The sequence below is a fragment of the Thermobia domestica genome, chromosome 2 (assembly GCF_964235325.1).
Source record: "Thermobia domestica chromosome 2, izTheDome1.hap1.1, whole genome shotgun sequence".
NCBI classification, from domain to species: Eukaryota; Metazoa; Arthropoda; class Insecta; order Zygentoma; family Lepismatidae; genus Thermobia; species Thermobia domestica.
Window position 1 is genome coordinate 121,715,793 of NC_137455.1, and position 24,304 is coordinate 121,740,096.

Sequence of the window (24,304 nt, forward strand, 5' to 3'; positions counted from 1 at the left end):
TTTAAACACGTGTGCAAACTGCGAAAAAATGTAACTTAGTGAACAGATATGAAAGCAATTGCAACTAAATGATTAGAGATAAGTTGTAAATAACGTCAGATGTGCATTTGTGGTAAATTATAATAAATAAGTAAAAACCTATCCCAGAACAATATGTCACAATTGTCCATAATGATATGACCCTTCCTTCCTCGTAAAAAGGATCTGAATTCAGTATGGTGGACTTCTAAGTTGGATGCTATGATGGTATTATAAAGTTGCTCTCTATTGTCTCTGTTAAAGATATAGTCTTACTCGGTCTAACTGTTTCCAAATTACAAGGGTCTATTACAGACTTCTGCCTAATATTGAAAACTTCGCCCTCAGACCTCTGAATTCGCTCGGCCTACGGCCTCGCACTTCTCACATCCTGGAATTTCGAGATACGGATACAATTACAACCTCCGCCCTTTTTTCTTCCCCTCGAAGGAAAACAACAAAAACAGTGAAAGACGTCTTTTAATTAACATGTGTCTACACTTAAAGGATTTCGAAATATGGTAATCTTATTTTAACAATTAAAACCTCACCCGTTTTCTTCCCTTCTACGGGATACATCTAAAAGCGCTGAAAAACATCTTTGATTATTTTAAATTAAAAGTCTAAACACCGATTTTCATGGTTCTAACCTTAGAGGATTTCGAGATATGATCATATTATTTTAACAGTTACAACACCGATTTTTTTTTCCCTGCCATTTTCCTTCCCTTGTAGGGAAATATCAAAAGATGTTGAAACACGTCTTTGATTATTTTAAATGTAAAGTCTAAATCACAAATTTCATGTATCTAACCTTAATGGATTTCGAGATAAGACCATCTTATTGTAATAATAGCTACTCCCACCCATTTTTCTATACACTTTTTGCTTCCATTCTAGGGAAAATATTAAAAAAAACTCTTAGATATATCTTAATTTAAATAAAAAAAATCTAAATACCAAATCGAACGTGTCTAACCTTAACAAATTTCAAGATGTCACCATCCACTTATAAGAGTTGTAATCTTACCCCTTTTATTCTTCTGGCCTTTTTTTATTTCCTTCAAGGGCTAATATTAAAAAAAAAAAAAAAAAACTGTGAAAGACATATCTAATTATTTTAAATGAGAAGTCCTCATGCCAAATTTCATGTCTCTAACTTTCAGTTTCCGATTTGTGGACATCTTAAGATAATAATTGCCATTCCTTTTCTCCCCTTCCCTGTCGAATTCCCAAAAATCCTTCCTTAGTGGACCCTTACATCGAAAGCCCTATACCTTCTCCAAATTTCTAAGTTTCTAGCTTAAGCGGTTTGGCCAGAGCGTTGAACAAGCACTCAATCAGGACTACTACTTTTACACCGTATGTAGAGAGATTGTATACAATAAATGCATTCAAAGCTCGAGGTTGCTTGGGGTACCTTTTATTATTTAATTGAACTAGTTTTTCTCATTGGCTAATTTGATCTGAAATGGAACCATTTTAGTAGATAAGACTCAAAAAGATCTCGGAAGTCGAACATTAAGTACCACTCTAATAAAACACACACATATCTATCCATCTATCTATCTATCTATCTATCTATCTATCTATCTATATATATATATATATATATATATATATATATATATATATATATATATATATATAATATTGGCCATTTAATGGATAAAAAACACTGAAATTTTGTACCGTGCAAATATTGACAGGGAAACGTTGTTTCGGATATTCCGTGACACCACGTGGTTTCCAATTGCGCCTTTTATTTTCTCAACTGATACTATGTCAAGTTACTACAAATTTCAAATCTGCATATTAAACGAAAACTTCCTATCGTAATTTTATTAATTAATGTTGCAAACCAAATACGTTACATCATCACAAACCTTCCAAAATTGGTGGCCACTATAGCAAACTTTCCAATGCTCCTATAGTTTCTACTTTTCCTATAAATTTTCTCAGCTTCCTATTTTTCCTATATTTTAACGAAACCACCTATATTTCTGTGGCATTGTTACTTCCACTTGTGAAAATAACACAAGTAAATAAGGTGTGAGTGGTTGGAGGACCTTTTGTCTCCACAGTAGGGTGGTTGAATGTGTTTCGTCCTTTCCTGTTTATTGTCTAAAGATGATTACATCAAACAATATACAGTTAGCGCAGAAAATATTCATATACCTACCAAATGGAACAAAAAAACAAACTAGTTTCGTCGTGTTCATTAAAAAGTTCTATGGAGTAGTGATTTTAAAGACCTTGTAAATAATTTATTTAGGTGTATCAATACTTTTTGCACTAACTGTAGGCAAATAATTGTAAAATATGTTACAAGTGATGACATTATTCTCATCTTGGAGATGTATACTTACAAAGACTGTCTGATGCAGATCCTTTTTACACTGTCCTTATGGTCGTTGCTTAGTACTGGTGAGCTACGCACGAAAACACTAAGAAACTCGTATAAAATTTTGCAACGAGATAATTACCCATTTAATTATATTTAGAGTAGAATGTATGTTGATACAACAGTTGGTGTAATTTCCATGATTATTTTCGTCGTGATTTCTTATATCCTATTTTTTTTTTTTTTTTTTTCATCATTAGCATTGGCAAGCCTGCTATGGCGGCAATAACGCAAGTAAGGCAAACGTGGCAATGAACAGAGTACTTCAATGTCAGGCACTAAGATCGTGCTTTACAAGTTACAAGGGATTGAAAATTTGATTATTTTTAAAAAGCCTTTGTTTAGAAAAAAAAAAAAAAACTACTTATATAAGTACCTCATTCAATTGCACAGATGGTTTTCAGTAGGTGTAAAGATTACAATGTCGTTAACGGCAATTTTATATCTCAAACCATTCTGGCGATATGGTAAAAACTTAGATTGTAACACTGCTAAAATGTGTGTAATTTCGAGAATTTGTTGTATTTATGCTTACCAAAAAGTATTATTGTAATATTATACAAGCAAAGTAAGTAAAAGATTGTTTTAAAAAGTTTCGATAAATACGCCATTTTAAGCATTATATCAGAATTTCCCATTTTTCATATTATATCCGGAGTAGTTTGAGATATCGAATTGCTGGAAATCAATCTTGATGTCTGTTGGAAACCATATATGTAATTGTATGCGATACTTGCCTAAACACTTTTTCTTAATAAAACTCCTTTGAAAAAATCAAATTTTCAATTCCTTGTAATTTTGCTTCTGTTCGTTCCAAATACGTCGAATAATAATCGTCAACATTAAGATACTTTGGATGTATATCACAGTCCATGCGTTATAACTCCAACATTTGGTTGTTTTTAGATGTTTTTGATACTGTAGCGTCCCCAGTTTGCAACACTATGACTAGTGTTGTGTTGTATGTTTTCCTTTCAACGGAGATTTGGAATATGTAATAATCTGACGTAGTACCATTTTAAAAATACAACTTTATGTTGGGTTGGCAACGCTGCTAACCTTGTGGTAATAAGTAGTATGTTTGACAGTATCCCCCTGTCATATTTGCATGGTACAAAATTTCAGCAGTTTTTATCCATTAGGTTAGAAGTTACAAGAGCGTATAAAGATAAATGGTCCATTCTGTATATATGCACAGTGTTAATGAATTATACGACAAACTGTAAGAGAATATCTTACATCAATATAAGATTTAAAAAAAAAAAAAAAAAAAAAAAAAATTGTATAGACCTGTGGGGAAACAGTGCATAATTTCAGAGCTAGGGCTGTCCAAAATCGTGGAAAAGCTAAATTTCAACACGCGCAAATTCGAATTCGAGAACCCATGGAGTGACGGTTCATATTGGCATAAAGGAAGTCATACATACGCAATCAAAAGATGCATATTTCATCAATGTGCAATGAGTATATAAGGGATCTAGAGGGTAAAATTCTCATACATACTCTCAAAAGAATTCTCAGATATGGTCGGAACAAGGTGGGTCTGAAGTAGCAAAAGGCAAACCTTGAGTAAAAGTGGACGTTGAATGTTTCAGCAGAAAGTCGGAAGTGTTGAGCACCACCAGCTGCATGGTTTTTCGTGTTCGGAATAACGCGTACTGCAATGTATTTTGTCACGCTATATTTCACATATAAGTATGGAACAAAACATCGCAGCATGCGTTATTCCGAACACGAGGGACCGTGGGGCTGCCGTTCTCTAACACTTTCTGACTTTCCGTGTCGACTGTTGTCAGGCTTTTTTTTTCTACTGTGGACCCACCTTGAAATCAGCATTCTGAGAATTATATCCTGTATAGAATCCCTTGCGCATTAATGAAATATGCATTTTTGGATTGCGTACGTATGGCTTCCTTTACGCTAATATGAGCCGCCACTCCATGGTTTTTCGAATTCGAAATGTAGAACGTGTTAAATTTAGCTTTTGGACTGCCCTAGCTTAGAAAATATTCACTTTTCCCCACAAGTCCATACAAACTTTTTCTCTTCTTTTGATGTAAGTCCTTATGGTGAAGAGATTTCTCCGTAATAATGCCTTGAAAGCGCTGACTAGTTTTGACTCGTTAGTATTTCATCCACATTAAACCGTTTGAATTTCAATATATATACATATATGCAGGGTGTTAATGAACTATACCGGCAAACTGTAAGAAGTGATTCAGGAAAGGAGGTAGTTGGTGAGTACTTCAAATTATATGCCCGTAGCAAAACTCCCTGTATAAAAATTGTTGCTTGAGTACCGTAGGATTCTGGAACATTTATTTTTGGATAGTACACATCTTAGTTCCTAAGTGAAGTCTTGACCCTACTACGGTAGGTCCCATAGTTTTGGCGCTATAGACCTTTAAAGCTCATCTTTTCAAATTTTCGGCAGCCTGTAACTCCGAAAGGAAGCATTTGTGCACCCAGGTTGGTCTATACTTTTTGTCTTCTCCTGGTGTCAGGAATCATCTCCCAAACATTGTCGGTGTTGTTTTGAAACACCCTGTATAATTCGTATTTCATAAAGTAAATGTTTCAATATGTCTTAAATGAAACTAAATATCTTACTGCGTAAAATAAATAGTTTTATTACGGGCGCGGTGACCCAGTGGTAGAGTGTTCACTTCCGGTGCTTGGGGTCCATGGTTCGATCCCAGCTCGCACCATGTGGAATTTGTGGTGAACAAACACTGTGCTCGTGGGTTTTCTCGGGGTTCTCCCGTTTCCCCCCAATTTCTTCATTCCACCATTTCAAACATTTATCATAAACACCGTCTCCTTTAGCCTAACCTGCATAACCGTCGTACGTGAAACTAAAAAATTTCATTTCATTTTTTTTTTCAAATAGTTTTATTGTTGAAGTATTCAGTTCCGATGCTTTGTGCGTTCAATTGCGGGAATTTCCCGAGCACTTCTTTCGCGACAATGATTTATTATTATTACCGGCATTATTATTATTATTATTATTATTATTATTATTATTATTATTATTATTATTATTATTATTATTATTATTATTATTATTTTCCAAAAATGCAAGCTTTCTTTACTGTACATCGAAACTTCCACTAGTACGGAAGTTTGAATTCAGCACTTGACATAGTAAGCGTTACGAACTTCTCGAATCTCCGAGCATTAAGCTTCTTAAACTTGACAAGAATTTTACGCTATTGCTGCTGTTGATTCTACAGAATGCATATTTGAAGAGTAGCAACAAATAACTGAACACCAAACTTTACTGAGGAATACTTGTTACCATCAAAGATAATAAAAAATAATACTAATAGTTTTATTAATACACTACATATTTACTACTAGTGCCAGCACTTATGGCCCTAAACCCATCAGACGTATGAGGGATAACGTCCTTCGGCGTCGCTGAGTGGGAGACCACACTATTCACGGAAAGTATTTTCTAAAATATAAAATTGCATATTTTACTTCAAATAGGCTATAAGCACAATCCATACATTAATTTGTTCTATAATTATCTCAATCTAAGGTACGACTTTTTTTTTAATCATCCATTCAGTGCATTCAAACTTTATAAAGGTGTTACATTGAAAGTTGTATATCTTAACGTGAAAGCACCTAATTCACTCACGGAAAGTCCAAAATCTGATAAAAAGTCACTTCCAATGTAATCAACTTAGTTGTACCAATAATATGCTAACGAAAAGCTCAAAAACCCATATGGGTTTTAAGGGGTTTTTTTTCAGGTGGGTCCAACCCGAAAAAACCCGGCGGTTTTTTTTTTTCGGGCTAGGCCCACTTCGGCAAACCGTGTACTGTACTAGGAGAAATAACGTTAAATGAATGTCTCAATTACACTAGACCCCTGAGTATATCACTAGAATATTATTTGGAACTTTCACTGTTGAAGGAATAGTTGTTGTATACACCGTGAAAATTCCCTGGAGATTACATGTATTCTTTTAAGATAATATTAAAAATAAATACTTCTACATCACGATTGATGTAACATTTTCTTTAATATGTTGGCGTACGCATATACAGAATTTAGATCAAATGACAAGGTTTCGATTGATCTAATGTTATAGGAAAATATACTTTCAAAACAATTAGAATAACTTCTGTCTATTTAAAATATATTCTTCTGCAAATTTTAAAATAATAGAGAAAAATGAGGGAAAATTACTAGTTTTAGACTTCTGTTGACATATTGTGGAAAAATCGTATTTATATGCTCACCTTGGATTGTTGCTCGTGCGCACATGGTAATCAATTTCGTTTTGATTAATGAGGTAATAGCCTTCGTAACCTTGTCACTGGTAGGTTTGTTTGACCATTTATGAATTATATCGTGTAATATAGCGTATTCGTATTGAAAATGACACTATGCTTAATACGTAGTATATACTGTACATACATGTGACAGAATACGAATATATGGCTCATTTTTATATCATAAATCAACCCTGTGTTCAATAAAATTCTACAACTACATATCGTCAAAGCAAGCTTGACATGTTTGCTGTGGTTATTTTTGTATTCTTTTCTTAACGAACATTATTAAACTAATTATGTAGAAAAAAAAACGTCCTCAAAGGGGCAATACTTGGTTTGTTACAAAAAAAAAAAAAAAAAACTATGAATGTACTGGATGTAATAGCTTATGATTCAGTTTTTTCCATTCTTAATAAATTTACTGTTAGACCTACAGCAGAGATGTTAAATTTTAATAAATCAAGAAGATACGTAATGTTTCTATACGCCTAGCTAGAACTATATACTATATAAATGCGCTCTGCTCTAGCAAAACTTCAAATGGTTGGAATTTATTAGTATTTCCGGTTTCAGTACTTACTTCCATAGAGCAAAGACTGTAAGGGGTATGAAAAATGGTTTATAACAGTTTCAGTGCCCTAAGAATGAGTTTTGTCTCAACTTTTCATCTATCTGTTTTGAAACCAAAAGTTATGAAAATCTACGTTTATTCGAATTCAACACTGATCGCATAACATATAACTTAAAACAAATATAGCTATAAATGGAGTTTTGATATAGATTCAGTACCAAGAATATGTTTCATATCTGGTTTTATTCTTTTAATTACAGTCAGAAGTGATAGACATAAGTTACCACTTCCAGTTTTAATGTTTATCCCCATAGAGCAAAAACGGTAAGCCATATTGTTTTTTTAATAGATACAACGTCTGAGGAACAGAATCCATCTTTGATCTTATTTCAATATTGCAATCAGTAGTTAAGATGTACTACTTGAAGTTTGAGTATTGAATTCACATAGGTTGAATATTTGAGAAGATAGTACACCATAAAAAGCCAAAATCCTTCATTTGGTGTACAAGTAACACTGCAACTTATTTGTAAGTAGTAGTCTACGTATTGTACACTTTACAATACCAACGTGAAAAAATGACCAAGATAAGCTCCCTTGGAAATATATTGTTAGCGTATACGTTCTAGAAGAAACCCTTGAACGTTTTCTCTTTATAGTATACACACACACACACACACACACATATATATATATATATATATATATATATATATATATATATATATATATATATATATATATATATAAATGCATTATTATTTGTAACACAATTATCTTGACAAACACCGTGCTCGTGGGTTTTCTCGGGGTTCTCCCGTTTCCTCCCACTTTCTTCATTCCACCATTTCACTCATCTCTCATAATCGCCGTCTCCTTTAGCCTAACCGGCATAACCGTGGGACGTAAAAACTTAAAGATTACAATTATCTTGGAAAAGATACTAACATAGGGAAGACTGATTAAAATTTGTTCTGTTACGCTTAAAATTGGTAGGCACATATTGTAAAATGCAAAATCATATATTCGTGGCGATTCCATATCCGATATGTGCAAATGATAAAAAGTAGGAAATGGTGGAGCTAATCTAATTAAATGTCGCGACAGAGAAGTAATTTGATCATCGGGGTACTGAGCATGTTGAGTACGTCGTGAACATAATAAACTTCCTCATATGATCGAATAAACTCATAGTTTATTGTAGTAATCTTAACCTACGCATTTCTGGCAATCGATAACTCAATAATTAGCAGCTCACACAATTATCAGATGAAATGACATAAATTCCTCTTCTTTTTATGTGTGTTCTACATATTCAGACATTTACAATGAGGGAAGTTAAAAAATATTTGTCACAACTATGTGCATAGGGTGTTTCCTAAGTTTTGGGAATTGATTTGTTGCTGAATAATACAGAGCTCATAACTAATACTTTCGTGTTTCAACAAATCTTAACGTTGTTCAGCACCGAGCCAATATTGTTTAGTCTCTTTGCAAGTATAGATTTGTATTTTAAATGTTAATTTTTAAAATATGGAAAACGCGGTGAATCTCAAAGATCACCATTTCCTTTACGTTAGGAGTTTCGGTATGTCTGCAGAATCCAAAAATACGGATTCTCATCCCATCAATTCTTCCATAATAATTTATTTTCATTAATCATCCATTTCTTGGGGCGTTAGCTTAAACATTTCATTTAGTTTTGATTTCCGCAGATCCGATACTTGCTGTTAAATTTAATGTCCTTTACCTCATTACGGGTACGCATTCTAGTTATGAATAATGGTAACTGGCGAAACGTCAATCCCATACTTTAATCTAGGCTTTCCTAACCGATGTGTCGCAGTATTTAAAAATAAGTTTATATCATCCAGATAGTCTACACTTTATACGACCTATTTCGTTTTTAGTATGAAGGTTTTAATAAGTTAAACCGATTTTGAGGGAGACTCTGTAAGTCAGTGTACGCAGAAGTTCGTCAAGGAGAGAGGGCTCAACCTCAAAAATTCATATATTTTCAGGTGTTTGTATACTATCTTAATTCGGTAGATTTTTAATTTTATATATTTTCCTCAATGGGTTAAACCTCGAACCCGCCTTGCTCACGCTACTGTTCTTAGATAACATTATAAACTTTGATTATTATTGCCATTATCATTTATATAGTTTTAGAGTATTATAGTGTAATAAGTTCCTCGCCGTGTCTTGAGTGTTCTGTAGTGTCCCGCAGATGGGAACTTCTGCTGTAATCCGAAAACTGAAGGTGGCACAGAGTAGAAGTAAGATCTTCAAATAATATGGAAAGTTGTTTCGCACTGTGAGGAGTGCATACAGTTAAAATGAAGTGATCGAAAAACTATACTGATAAAAATTAAAAAAAAAAAAATTAAAACAAAATTCCCAAAACTTCGAAAACATTCCTGTAATTTATTTTACATTATTACTTGTGCAGATTTATTTCATTATTATTATTATTATTATTTTTAAAAAAAGTTAGAAACATTAATCCGTAAGATCTGAACACAGTTAAGATATATATATATTTTTAGATATTAACTATGGAAATTATTAATATACAGTATGTATGGACAACATCCAGTATATTAGAGCACTCAGTACGTAATCAAAATCAATTATTCGGAGACATATAGGAAATAGTTTGTTAGTGAGTGATGCACAGATTTTTACTCAGATTTCTCTTTCCGTATCACTTTAATATACGTGTATGTTGAATAATAGTTATAAAAGTGAGGGAGTGGTTTGGAGCAAAGCAAAAATACAGATTTAAAAATATATAATGCACGATCTTGCAATTGAATCCATATTATAGTTGTAACGAAGTAGGAAACAATTAGTTCTGATATAGACAAATACAATGTGAATAGGTTTTCTCGGGGTTCTCACCTTCGTCATTCTACGATTATCACCTATCTCATCCCCACGGTCTCCCTTACATTTGGTGCATAATTTGGGACGTTAAACATAAATAAATAAATAAAAGGTCCTTTATATATATATATATATATATATATATATATATATATATATATATATATATAAAGTTGAATAAATTAGTGGCAAAAGTGCAAGAAAATTCACTCACGTATGAAACGCACAAGTGTAGAAATAAAATGAAGGGTAAATTGGGCTTGTTTAGATGTTCTTTGATCGTCTTATTTGTTTTTGGCTACCCTAAACATCTGTACGATCCGCCACTGTTCCCGTTGTTGTTGGGTAGGACGTTAAGGGAAAGCATTCACGGTAGTTTATGCAGTATGCATTTAGACTAAACTAGCTTTCAGAGGATAATACTGTTCAGTTAACAGCAATAAATCAAAAATATTCAAACAACGCTTATTTATAATAATGAAATTACCTGATTTAATATACTCCTGTTGAAAATAGTAATCTCTCATGTTATGAAAGAATATGTAGTAATCAAATATCCGTTTGTTGAATACATTTCTTTACATACGAATAGATTTCCCAGTATTTGGAGAGCATAATTTTATTGGTATAACAGTGTACTGTATCAATAAAAGACTTATAAAAATGATATTCTTTTTAATTGCAGCCTACCCCAGCCCTCGTTTACTATCGGCCATGGCAATTTGTTGGGTAATTCAGGAAACCAGTCCAGGAGTTCATCATCTCCGTATCCCCCTAACCATCCATTAAGTGGTTCCAAACACCTTTGTTCTATATGTGGTGATAGAGCCAGTGGAAAACATTATGGCGTTTACAGGTATGTTCACTAGTTACTCTATTTTAAAGTAGGTGCGGAGTAGCTAAAGTTGTATGTTGTAACTGCAATCATGATAAATGGCACGGCATATATGTGTGGTTGGTGCGAATGAAATGTCTGCCCCAGTTGCATAATTTCTAGAAACAAACAAAATTGAAATCTACGATACTTGGTTATTCAGAATAATCGCCGCCTGCAGCCATATACCTTTGTCATTGCTTAGCCAGCGATTGGATTCCGTGGCGAAAGAGGTCTGGAGTTAGTGATGCGAAGACGTCCTCAGTCGCACGTTGCATCACCCAATCAGGATAGTAGTTCTCTGTCAGGAATTGATAGACATACCGGAAGCTGTGATTGTCGGTGGGAGAGATGACTGGAGAATACAATGCGTGACAAAGGTTTCATACTGCAACTCATGGAGAGTCTGCACCGTTTTTTGAATGACATATAGGCGTTCATTATCATGAGCTCAGCACTGTAACAATCTGCATTGGTGATTTCACTTCGCCTGAGAAAGACATGATGTATTCTTATACATTAAGGGGTCCCTGGTTCTCTTGCACCAAGTCAACTTTGTGGTGGACGAACATCGCGTGTGAGAGTTTCCTAGGGGCACTCCTCCCACTTTCCTCATTTCACCATTTCATTCATTTCTCATCATCACAGTCTCCTTTAGCTTAGCCGGCATAATCATGGGACGTAAAACTGAAAAAAATCATTTCATTTCTTATATAACGAACCATCCTATCAGCAACACATCATCTGTGGGTGGAGAAGTAGTTTAGGAAACCGTCTGGACGTTTCCAAGCATTGTCCTGCCCATTTGCAAGTTTCATAGCAGATGAGTTTTTCATCTACAGTAACGATCCGATGCAAGAAACTTTCTGGTTATTACTCATACTCAGAAAACTGCACACTTCCAAACAGCGATTTTTGTTGGTCTGGTGACACTCATGACTCCAGCCTTTTCACCCTTACTGATTGCGCGGAGCCACTGAGCGAGAGTGGTACGGTATATGACTTACCGTCTGCAGTAGCATCAACTCTTTCCTAGGGGTTCGCTCATCCAAACATTATGTTAGTCAGTGCCCACGGAACTCACTGCAATGTTGTGTCACCGGAACGAAATTCGACAAGCTAAATGCGAATGGTGCATTCATTTGTCATTACTGGCCCTTTTTTCAGCATTCTGTGCAGAATGCCCCGGTTTGAATTCGTAAAGAATAGTTACCCGCGGTGTGTGCTCTGTATGGTGCATTTTCATACGATCCTATTCAATAGCGCATTGTCTGCGTACCCAGCGTATTTGCTGTATATGTACTAGTTAGTTACATTAGACGCGTAACCGTAGTCCATCTCCTGAGTTATGTTGTTGAGGTGAGTTTCCAAACAGATGTTAAAACGAAAATTTCATTCGCACCAATCTAATAATAATTGCATAAGAATAGAGTGGATTGTTGGAAAAATATAAATTGAGAGCATTGCTGCCATTCAAAACTTTCAGTGGAAACTGTTCAGATTGAAAAATGATGTGCACTTATTCGACGCTTTTGTGAATTTGTAGGTGCTGTATAAATTTGTCACCAGTCGGTCGTTGTCTCATGGGAGGCCATAGATAGAAGCAGTATTAGGAGTAGGGAAAATGCAAAAGCAGTATGTGCAACAGCAGGAACGTTGGCGAAAAGTGTTGGATGCTGAAGGAGATTACTTCGTAACCTATAGATAGTACCGTCCGCTGTATTGCTCTTTGCTTATAACTACTTAAGAACGGCAAGAACTTTTTTGGTTACCTTGTATCTTAACGTATGGTTGTGAGATACAACATTTATAAAAGAGAGAAGTCAGTTTTTATTGAACATGACTTTACTTACGTACTTAAATTATTTTCTTAATGTAGAATTACCTCAATCATTTTTCTATTTTTTCTGTGATCTTTAAAAACAGTTAAAGAATAACCAAATCTTACTTGTAACTGAAATTTTAATTTGGTAAATTAGTAACAAAAAACAAAGAAAAATAGATAAGATAATGTATGCAGTATGTGCAGGGAGATCAAAAGTAGCAAAAAAAAAAGAAAGAAAAAGAAAAAAAGGCATATCTAGACCTGTCCTCGGGAGCCCCTTGGGACCAATTCGTAGTTGACCCACGACGTGCCGCGATCACGATAGTCAATCAGTGAAGTACAACAAATATTAAGAAATTGTTCCTCCCTTACCCTTCGGCTTGATGTACACTACAGGTTAAAATCGTACCTAATTAAAAGCTATAATTGTTCCGTATTTAAAATTGCTTTTAGTTCTCCCACAAACCCTCCCCAAAACTCCACCCTCCCACAAACTCTCCAAATATTTATGGGAGTTACTCAAGGATTGTTATACAGGTAAGTGATAGCGCAAGTTACATCTATTAGCTTCACTTTATTATTAGAATTAACGTGACGCACAGACTGAGACGTTTGTCGTTTATTAGAATATTAGATGAAATGAATCCAAATTTAGCTACAGTGCATTTAGGATTTTTTTTAATACGTAAAACTATTACTTTTAAATAGTATCACCATGATGTACCTGTAGATGTCAGGGGAAGCTGTTTTGGTATATGTCATTGCATGGGAATGGTCAACCTTCTTATCCGGTTTACTCGAAAGTTAGAAAATGACATACCATTATGTTCGCTCGAGCCGTTCTTATACTGACTGAACACTATGTCACCTCTCCAAATGATAGATTTAACTTTGTTCCCATGTATGTCTAGTAATGAAAGTTTGCACATGATGGGCAAACGCCAAAGGACCCCGCACTTTTCTTATGGAAAGTGGCTTTCGGCTAATGTTGTTGAAACTTCGCTGGTTGATAGTTCTTAACATGTGGATCAAAAGTCTCAATGGGCAAAAAGACCGAAATCCACTCCTTCCCCCCAAAAAACCGCCTCCAAGTAGCTGGGGGGGAAGAACTGATTTCAGCATGTAAAACAATTTGTTGTTTTAATCAACTCAACAAGGACCCCAAACAACCACATGTTAGACTATCAAACTACCCCACTTGACACCGCCCTTTGCCCCCCACATATCCCCCCCGCGAATTACCTTACGGATGTTCCATATTACTGTAGTTTATAGTTGCGCGTATGTGTTGAAATACCTAAGGTTTTGGTCTCACCGACGATATAATGGGTTTCACGTATCGCTGATTACGAATCTGAGGTGAGAGTTCTAGAATTCAAGATGGAGGATCAATATGGCGGATCAAAAATACGAAACTCCTGAATGTAGCCACAAATAGCTTTTTACTAGGGTATTTTGGGTCGTTGGTTACGAATCTGAGGTCAAAATTCTTGAATTCAAGATTGCAGATCCAATATGGTGGATAAAAACGTCGAAGCCACAAACCGTAGTAGACTAGAGTGTTTTTACACCCTCCATTCCAAAAGAAACCGAACTTTTGAAAACAAATAGTACCACTAGTGCCATCTGTTGTAATATTTTACCGGTAGATAGCGTAGTCCCTCATTGACAACTGGTATAAATGTCATGACATTTGGATGCACGGCAACAAAGTTATTGCGTTTCAACTGTCAGTGTGTTGTGTACATCGGTCGGAAAATGAGTTTCAAACAACGAGCTGCAATTGAGTTTTGTGTTAAACTGGGTAAAACTTTTAGTGAAACGCACCAAATGCTACAAAATGCATATGGTGATGAGTGTCTATCCCGTACGCAAGTTTACGAGTGGTTCAGGTGATTCAAATCGGGTAGAGAGACGCTGGATGATGACGAAAGATCAGGCCGTTCCAGAACCGGATTATCGGAAGAAAACATCGAAAAAGTGCGTGAATTCATCAAACATAACAAAAAATCGTCGGTGAAAGTTATTGAAATGGAATTAGGCATTCCTCAAACAACCGCATACCGCATTTTGACCGAAGTTTTGGGCCTTAAGAAGGTTAATTCGCGGTTTGTACCACACAAACTCACCGAAGACCAAAAAGTTGATCGAATTGCGCATTGCAAAGACATCGTTAAAAGTGCTCGGCAGGATCGAAACTTCTTGAAATCGATTGTAACTGGTGACGAGACGTGGTGTTTTGAATATGAGCCCGAAACAAAGCGGCAAAGTGCTGAATGGAGAGCGCCGGATGAAGGAACACCCAAAAAAAAGTCGCTTGGTGAAGTCAAAAGTTAAGGTGATGCTGATTTGTTTTTACGATTCAAAAGGAATTATCCACAAAGAATTTGTTCAGCCCGGCCAGATAGTCACTGGAGAGTTTTACTTGGGCGTCATGAAGCGTTTGCTGGCAAGAATTCGTCGTATTTGGCCCGAATATCGCGAAATCGGCAGTTGGACTCTTTTGGACGATAATGCACCATCACATCGTTCGCGACTTGTAACTGAATTTTTGGTCAAAAAATCACATTATTCGGTTGCATCATCCGCCCTATTCACCAGATCTCGCTCCGTGCGATTTCTATCTGTTCCCAAAACTGCATTTGGCGATGAAAGGAAAGTGGCACGCATCGATTGATGAAATTGAGAAGGCGACGACCGCCGTCCTAAAGACCATTCCAATAAAGGACATGGAGAAGTCGTTTGACAACTTATTGGAGCGTGCAAATATGTGTATCGATGCAGAAGGGGAATACATTGATTAATAAAAATGATTTGAAGGGGAATCCAAAATGTACATTGCTTTTTTGTTTTTTTAAAACGTTCGGTTTCTTTTGGAATGGAGGGTGTAGATCGCTTTTTAAGTACGCAACATTCCTTGATACTTCAGCCACTATGTAGAATTATTCTGCACCCTTGCCCTTTACCAAAACCCACCACAGATATCTTAATGCTGAACGGTGTTAAAATAATTCATCAATTATCTGTTCATTATTTTCATCATTTCGATTTGCAGCATCTAATGTGGTACTTAGCAATGAGTCATCGGGATATCTAATATTCTGTAAATGTCGTGCATGGCCTAAATACCACAAGACATGCAACGTGCGCACATTTACCTAATGTACGAGCACCGCTTTGACATGTACAGTAGTAACCTTGAATAACATTTTGATCATAATCCTGGCCATTTTGTTAGTAGACAGAGGATACCGCGATGCAATTCCTTTACTGGTATATTTAGGAATTGATCATAGAATGCCCGCACTCCTACTACCACGTGAAAGGCAACTATCAACAGAAGATGCGAATACTTCTCGACTAGTTACTAAAAGTCGATGGATAGTCGGAATCTGCAACATGCAAAGAAACTGAATAGTTTCTATCGCATAGCTGGAGCTATTTTGAACAGATACCATCCCGTTATTTTCATGCAAGATGCAACCATTGAATTAGCTAGAGAAATGAGAAATAGGTCAATCATGCCGAATGTTGTTAAAGCAAGAGTGGAGGTAGATAATCTTATTAGAAGGAACGGTCAATGGGTACCGCTGAATGATCAAGGCCTAATTGATTTCTCTGTACTTAACTTAAACTACTTACGAGATTTGACTGTAGGCACATATCAAGTAGATCTCTCATCCTCTTACGTCCAAGATAAACTAATACGAGATAAGGATGAGCAATTCCAGCTTGATGAAAACGTAACTGAACCGGGATTCTTGCGCATACGTCTCTACTCAAGGTTCCGCAATGCAACTAAGCATCAAGTTTTCATAGCATATGTAGCCAATGATGAAGATGACCAGGATTATGATCAAAATGTTATTCAAGGTTACTACTGTACATGTCAAAGCGGTGCTCGTACATTAGGTACATGTGCGCATGTTGCAAGTGTCTTGTGGTATTTAGGCCATGCACGACATTTACAGAATATTAGATATCCCGATGACTCATTGCTAAGTACCACATTAGATGCTGCAAACCGAAATGATGAAAATAATGAACAGATAATTGATGAATTATTTTAACACCGTTCAGCATTAAGATATCTGTGGTGGGTTTTGGTAAAGGGCAAGGGTGCAGAATAATTCTACATAGTGGCTGAAGTATCAAGGAATGTTGCGTACTTAAACAGCGATCTAAAAACACTCTAGTCTACTACGGTTAGTGGCTTCGACGTTTTTATCCACCATATTGGATCTGCAATCTTGAATTCAAGAATTTTGACCTCAGATTCGTAACCAACGACCCAAAATACCCTAGTAAAAAGCTATTTGTGGCTACATTCAGGAGTTTCGTATTTTTGATCCGCCATATTGATCCTCCATCTTGAATTCTAGAACTCTCACCTCAGATTCGTAATCAGCGATACGTGAAACCCATTATATCGTCGGTGAGACCAAAACCTTAGGTATTTCAACACATACGCGCAACTATAAACTACAGTAATATGGAACATCCGTAAGGTAATTCGCGGGGGGGATATGTGGGGGGCAAAGGGCGGTGTCAAGTGGGGTAGTTTGATAGTCTAACATGTGATTGTTTGGGGTCCTTATTGAGTTGATTAAAACAACAAATTGTTTTACATGCTGAAATCAGTTCAATCCCCCCAGCTAATTGGAGGCGGTTTTTGGGGGGGAAGGAGTGGATTTCGGTCTTTTTGCCCATTGAGACTTTTGATCCACATGTTAAGAACTATCAACCAGCGAAGTTTCAACAACATTAGCCGAAAGCCACTTTCCATAAGAAAAGTGCGGGGTCCTTTATATTTGTTTGAAAAAGTTCGGATGGCCTCCTGAAGTGCTGGTGTTTCGATCGCGAAAACTGCTGCACTGGCATTAGCAGGCTGTTCGAGACCGCCGTATACTGAAAATGTTTCAGGACTAGTGTCAACAGATTAAAGTGACAACCATCGGGCGGCATATGATTGAATATCCGGGTACGTCTTGCACTTATCGATTATACTGGAATTATACAAACATACACTAGAGAATGTAAGAGTCTAGACAGCTTGGACTAGATTCTGAACTGAAATACATATTCTACAATATTATTAACGTTGACGGCGGAAAATGTGTAAAGATAGAATAATGTACCAATCAATACACCTCATTGAGCTGAACAAAATTATATAAATATTGAGAATGTTGTTGTAAACCATCAGCTTGTATGTATTGCTTATTTTCTTCCAACTGTGACACCTGTCCTAACAGTAACGCAAATGCTGCTTTTGTAAAGGAACCTTGCGAAGGAGCGGGAAAAATCCCAGCACAGCTTTGAATTAAATGTTTACGTGGAGTTCGAGTTTCTGAGAAGTGGAAAAGCGCCACGAAAGCGTTGCTGCATAAAAGAGAACAAAGAAGACCTACGCAGTTATAGACTGATAAATCTTCCTCCCTGCGACTCACAAAGTGTTCATGAAAGTATTGACGTTCCGATTAGAAAAACAAGTAGACCTCGCCCAACCAAGAAAACAGGCTGGATTTACAAGTGGTTACAGTACAGTAGATCATATTCAAGTAATCGAGGTCAAACGAGAACGAATTACCCTTGTGTGGTGTTTTCATTGATTGCAAATAAGCTTCAACTCGATAGAGACCTCGGCGCTTATTAACTCTTTTGAGTTAAGCGGTGTCGAAGAAACTTACGTAAAAAGTTACAGAAACGATCAAGCGCAATATCCAACTAGTATACTTAAGTATAAAGATAGTGAGAATAAAGGAGGGAGAGTTCAACATAGTGGCATTGCTATTCTCCCAAGTTTGTTACAAATAACTTTATTCTGTTTCTATTCAGAACTGAGAGAACAAGTGGGACTAATGTAAAGTAATAACATCTGACTACCATCTTCATTACACTAAGACATATTACTTTTTGCAGAGAATTTAATTTGAAGAGCAAGGAAATCGGGCTGAAAATTAACATGAAAAAGATTAAAGTCATATTCAACAAATTCGTAAGGAAATCTTGGGTTGAAGTTAAAAATAAGAAATTAAATGAAATGAATACCTACTCGTACGACTAGCTAGGACATACATTATTCATGAATGGTAACATTAAAGAAGAAACTACAGACGTAGTAACCTAGGATGAAGTACATTCGGAAGGAACAGCTTCATATTAAAAAGTGAAATGCCATTATGTTTAAAAGATAAAATTTTCAATGATTGTATTCTGCTTGTTTCGGTATATAGATGCAGTGGCGGCTTTAGAGTATTTTAACAGGGAAGTCACATGGGTATTGGCGATGAAACTGGCTTTTTACTCCCCGTAGTAAAATCATCCCCTTTGATATTTTATCTTGAAGGCATTTTTAAAAGTCTGATATTGGGTAAAAATAAAACAGGATAAATTTGCCATTGTATAATCATATTTCCGTATATCGTACAGAATTATTGAACTTTATATATTTTACGCAGCACAAAGAATTCAAGGTATCCAAGAAGTGAAAAACAATTGTGATGTTGCCAATACCACTGAACAGATAACTTCAATTACCAACCAATTCTGTAAATGGAGGTTTCCAGTTTTACATTCCATGATACTGGCATTTAGGCTAAAAGAGGCAGATGAATTAATGAAAGCGAACTATGAAAGAATTGGTGGAATGAGTATGTGGGAGGGGAAAGAGAACTCTAAAATACCCACGAATATGATGTCACAGGCTCGTGTGGGCAGAATCAAACCAGGGAACCATCACACCAGAAATGGGCGCTTTACCACTGAGCCACCTTGCCCCCTCCTCAATCGTTTCTGCAAAATCATTACGTTATATCTCTATTAACAGATATACTTAAGAGCGTAATTTAAGACGGATACAAAAACAAAACAATAGTGAAAGGTTAACTAGTCTCTTTCCTCCTTTATTTATAATGTGATATTAATTATTAAGTTCTAAAATAAGGACATTATAATGTTTTCGTGATACATTGAAACAAGTAAGTATACATTAAATTTCGATCGTTTCTGAAGCAAATCGAAGGCAAGCCAGGATACGTGAATACAAATTAACATCAAGCATCAGGACTTAACACTGTGTTGGCAGATCGCTCATACACGTCAAAGTTGCAAACTCTATATTAAAATAACAGAATTTTTTGTTGGGTCGTTTCTCATTTGTATACAGGAATAAATGCCCATATTTTTTTACTTAATTATTTGTTGTATGAATTAGGAAGGCACGTGTCTTTGTGATTACATTTATAGAGCCGCCTCTATGGATGAAATTAGGACACTAACAAAATCAAACATTTATTATCTGCATACTAAACAAAGAAGCATGGAAAGATGTATGAATCATCCGTAGATATAGGAAGAAAATTACATGGATCAGGAAGATGACTGAAATTACTGATATTGTAATGAAAATAAAGACATCGAAGTGGCAGTGGGCTGGACACGTTGCAAGAAGAAATAATGATGATTAGGGCCCGGATTTTTATGTGCTAAAAAACTGTAAAATATTTATTTTTATGTGCTAAAAATTAAAAAAAAATATTTAACAAAAAATAACAAGGAAAAGTACGGGAAAACACCCAACGTAAGAAAAATAAATATTGGTACTCACCAATAGCTCCTATTGATCAAATGTCGAAATTGAATAGGCATTGCAGTGAATAACTAACGTCTTTTCCAAATTGTCCATCGTAAAGTCTCGCCTATTGTCACGAAATAATGCCTTATATTGAGAAAAGGAGCATATCACGATTATTCACACTATCAAATTCACTTGTATTTTGACCTTCCAATACTTCAAATATTTTACATAGGGTTTTATGGCCAATGTTTTTCTCAAACAAATCCTATTTTTTTTTCTTACGACTTCAGCTTTCGAAGCAGAAAGGACATTCAGTTTCTTTCAGTGCACTTGTACTTCCTGTACTTATTTAACCAAAGTACTCAATAAATCTCCCGTACTTACTAATTTCTTTATAGAGTGAGTCAAGAAACCGAAATTGACAGATATGAAAGTCAAGTCACATTTCAAGCCACTGTCACTGTGCCACTTACTAAATTTTGAACATTTTCAATGGATGAAGCATCGTCTGGTTTTAGTTTAGTTACTACAGATACAAATGCTTCAAATTTCTCCACATAACATAGTACTGCATTAAACCAGACACCCCACCTCGTGATTACGGGTGTTGGAGGAAATGAAAGATTGGGATTTGTTTCTTTGAAAAGTTCAATTCTACTTAGCGATTTTACGAATAAAGTTTTTTCCCATTTGACACAGACTTGTTCACTTTAGTAAAAGCGCTCCTTTAGAAGCTCTTTATTTGGCACAAGTTACCCCAGCGTTGATAAGCAGAATTTATGACGACGCTGTTTCTACAGATGGGAAATTGCTTATAAATACGATGGATAGATTTATGTAGCCTATTCTTTTCCCGATGTTAATTTCTTTCGAGATAAAGGAAAAACAATTCGTTGTGAAATTTAGAATAAAATTACGGAAAATTAGTAAAAATATGTACTTATTACCAAAATCTCCAAAATATTTATTTATATAACTTTTTTTTCAGAAAACCTGTATTTTTATGTGAAATAAAATTTTTAATTTACATTCGCAGACTCTTAATTGGGATAAACTTCGTTTTGGGTTTGTACGTGTTTGAAAAAAAAGATATGTTTTTACATATAAATCCGGACCTTAATGACGATGAACAAAAGTAATTCTTGATTGGATACCAAGATACATGAAGCAACTTAAAAAAACTCCTCATACAGGGGTGTGTGACATAATCACGAAGCACTGCAGAGTAACGTACAAGAGAATTATCTTGGATATATTTATGGCTGTGAAGAAGAGGTGGATAGACCTTCATCTAGCAGTGGATTGATAATGGTTAACTGGATGAAATAACATTAGAAGCTACAATTAAGAAATAGATAAAAGTCATTGTAAGATTATTTTACTCAGATATATTAAGAAATCTTCCTTATGTAAACCATATTCACAATAGAATTGTTTAAACATTCTAAAATAATTCATCAAATCAGTATATCTATTTCAATTACGTTTTATAATAGACGTGTCATACTGATTGGAGACAAGATTTGTAAAATTTCGAATTTTAAAATTATAGATCTTAAAAATATAAAATTTAGACATTTAAGGAGTCTTTTTCTCTCACTTCTTATTCTTCTAAAATCTCTTCCCTCCGTTTTTCGTCCTAAGGTAAAAACCTCTGCAACAGAAGACATTAATGAAACTAGTGAACCAAGAAATAACAGGAAGCCGAAATCAGATTCTAAATTTATTTATAATTGAAGTATGGAAGCTATCTTCGTAACAGTAGAAACTACTTTTCAGTGTGCAGCAGTTTGCTAGTCGCTACCCACAATGTATTAATGGTTTCTGAAAAGTGTTAGATTAATTTTTTGTCGGCAATTTTTCTTTCATCAAAAACTACCACTACAACAATATAATATATACATGGTAGTAGTGTCTTTCTACGCATTGTAGTGTATCTAAATAGGAAAAACAGAATAAAGATAATGTCCACTACTGTTAGAGAACACTGAGATGTTTCAGCTGTAAGGTCATAGGTGGCTATATTATACGTCATATCCGGTCACAAATATGAGCAACATTATTACTGTGTGCAACGAGGTGGAAGGCAGAAATGCCACAACAGATTAAAACTGTAAAACTTATATTCTCCAGAGAGTGATTCTTATTTCTTAGAAAAGTAACTCTTCGTTTCGATTTGATTCTCCTTTTTATGTTTATATATATAAAATGAAGTTTCATTAATCGGATAGGATTATTGAATAGAACAGTAAAGATTCATAAACGTGTTATTAAAATATGGTGCAGTTATATAAGTATCGTAGTAGATAAATTAACATTTAAAATAGATGTGTATACACTATTTCCTAGACAACAAATGTGTTGTAGTATAAAGTATTGCCGTCCATTTCGATAATGCATTAGGTCTCCTGTAGTGTATGTTCTAGCATCTAGAAATTTTAAAACTTTGAGATTCATGATTTTTTATATGCTAAACGTAAAACTTTTGACTTGGCTTCAGATTTATAGAACGCATTTCTCTAAGATACGTAACATATAACGAATTATTGCTTTGTAAATTGGCCAGTTGTACTTTAGAATTTGGTCGCATCATGTAATATCGTTCCCATAATACTAAAGCTAAATGTGTGTTATCTTTCTTGAAAATTGCATTTCCAGAAGATTTTGTGTGTAAAAATTAACACTACTGTCCGCCAGTATATGAACTGATCGGTATCTGTGCGTAATGAAGGATTTCTGTTCATTGCCTACTTTACAACACTTTATCAAATGTGTTGCCCGTTTCCAAAACGTCTGTTGTCCATTTTACAAACCTTTCGGGATTTTTTTTTCTTTGTTATCGTCTTAATTACTACATCCGAGAACGAGTAAAATAAGTTTTATAAAATCTAAAATAAATGCCTGAACCATTAAATGGGATAAATCAGCTGAAATTAGGTATTAACAAAGCAAAAATCACGAAAAAAGTACAATCCAGAATTGGACGATTCAAGTGATAGCTGACTGAACAGGCTGTGGATGCTCTTTCAAAACATTTTTTGACGCTAACAAATAGTGAACATATTTATATTAGAGGAGTATACTTTCATCTACAAGTTTTGGCTAAATAATGAGAAAAGATGAAGCATAGTGATCAGTAAATTAAAACTAGAAAGTCGGTATGTACGCATGGCAAACTAAGGTACTTGAGCCGTCTTCAAATCCAAACCACGTTTCATGAAAATCGTATTATGCTTCGTAATTCTCGCAAGTGGAACTGGTTCTGCAGTGCATGAGAAATGGTACAATATTCTTCTAGATACATTCATGATTGTATGCCTCTACTACATGACGAATCAGAGCTCTGGTGCATTGTTACAGTGGTAAGCAGCATCTACATATTAGGTTATTCTAAGTTTACGTCTGGTGAGGAAACTATCGACTCAAAGGCAGTCAATGGATGGACTGAGGTGTGAATGGACACGGATGAACAAAGCTGCCTTGACCAGTAGGTTGAGTGGTAGGAACATCGGTCTGGCCGCACATTGGGCGTATCCCACTCCCTCTAGCGATAAGAGGCCACAAGCTTCATAGCTCACAAGTTTGAGTGACGATCTTGAAGATGCACCTTGCATGAGAACTAACATTCTCCGATGATTGAGAAAACAAGGGGCTGGGTTGTAAACGATACTAGCCCGTACAAAATAGGCCGACAGGACGCAGCTCGTCGCTTGCGACGATTGAAATAGATGACGGTACAACATTCCGTCTCTAATTCAATCAACAATATGCACATGCCAAGTTTCGAAAACAAACTTCGATTTGTCTGATGCAAGAAACTATTCGGAAAAGGGCGACCCTCACTTTTTTCAGAA

General features: G+C 35.4%; 1 protein-coding gene across 3 annotated transcripts in view; it reads left to right on the forward strand.

Annotated features, from left to right (window-relative positions):
• LOC145675198 (retinoic acid receptor RXR-alpha-B-like) overlaps window positions 1–24,304 on the forward strand; it is a 175,206-nt gene that overhangs the window by 81,125 nt on the left and 69,777 nt on the right. For all 3 annotated transcript variants that reach the window (XM_081745577.1, XM_081745573.1, XM_081745576.1), the window contains exon 3: window positions 10,858–11,028. In XM_081745577.1, coding sequence (XP_081601703.1) covers window positions 10,858–11,028 — 171 coding nt within the window. The remainder of the gene's footprint in view (window positions 1–10,857; window positions 11,029–24,304) is intronic.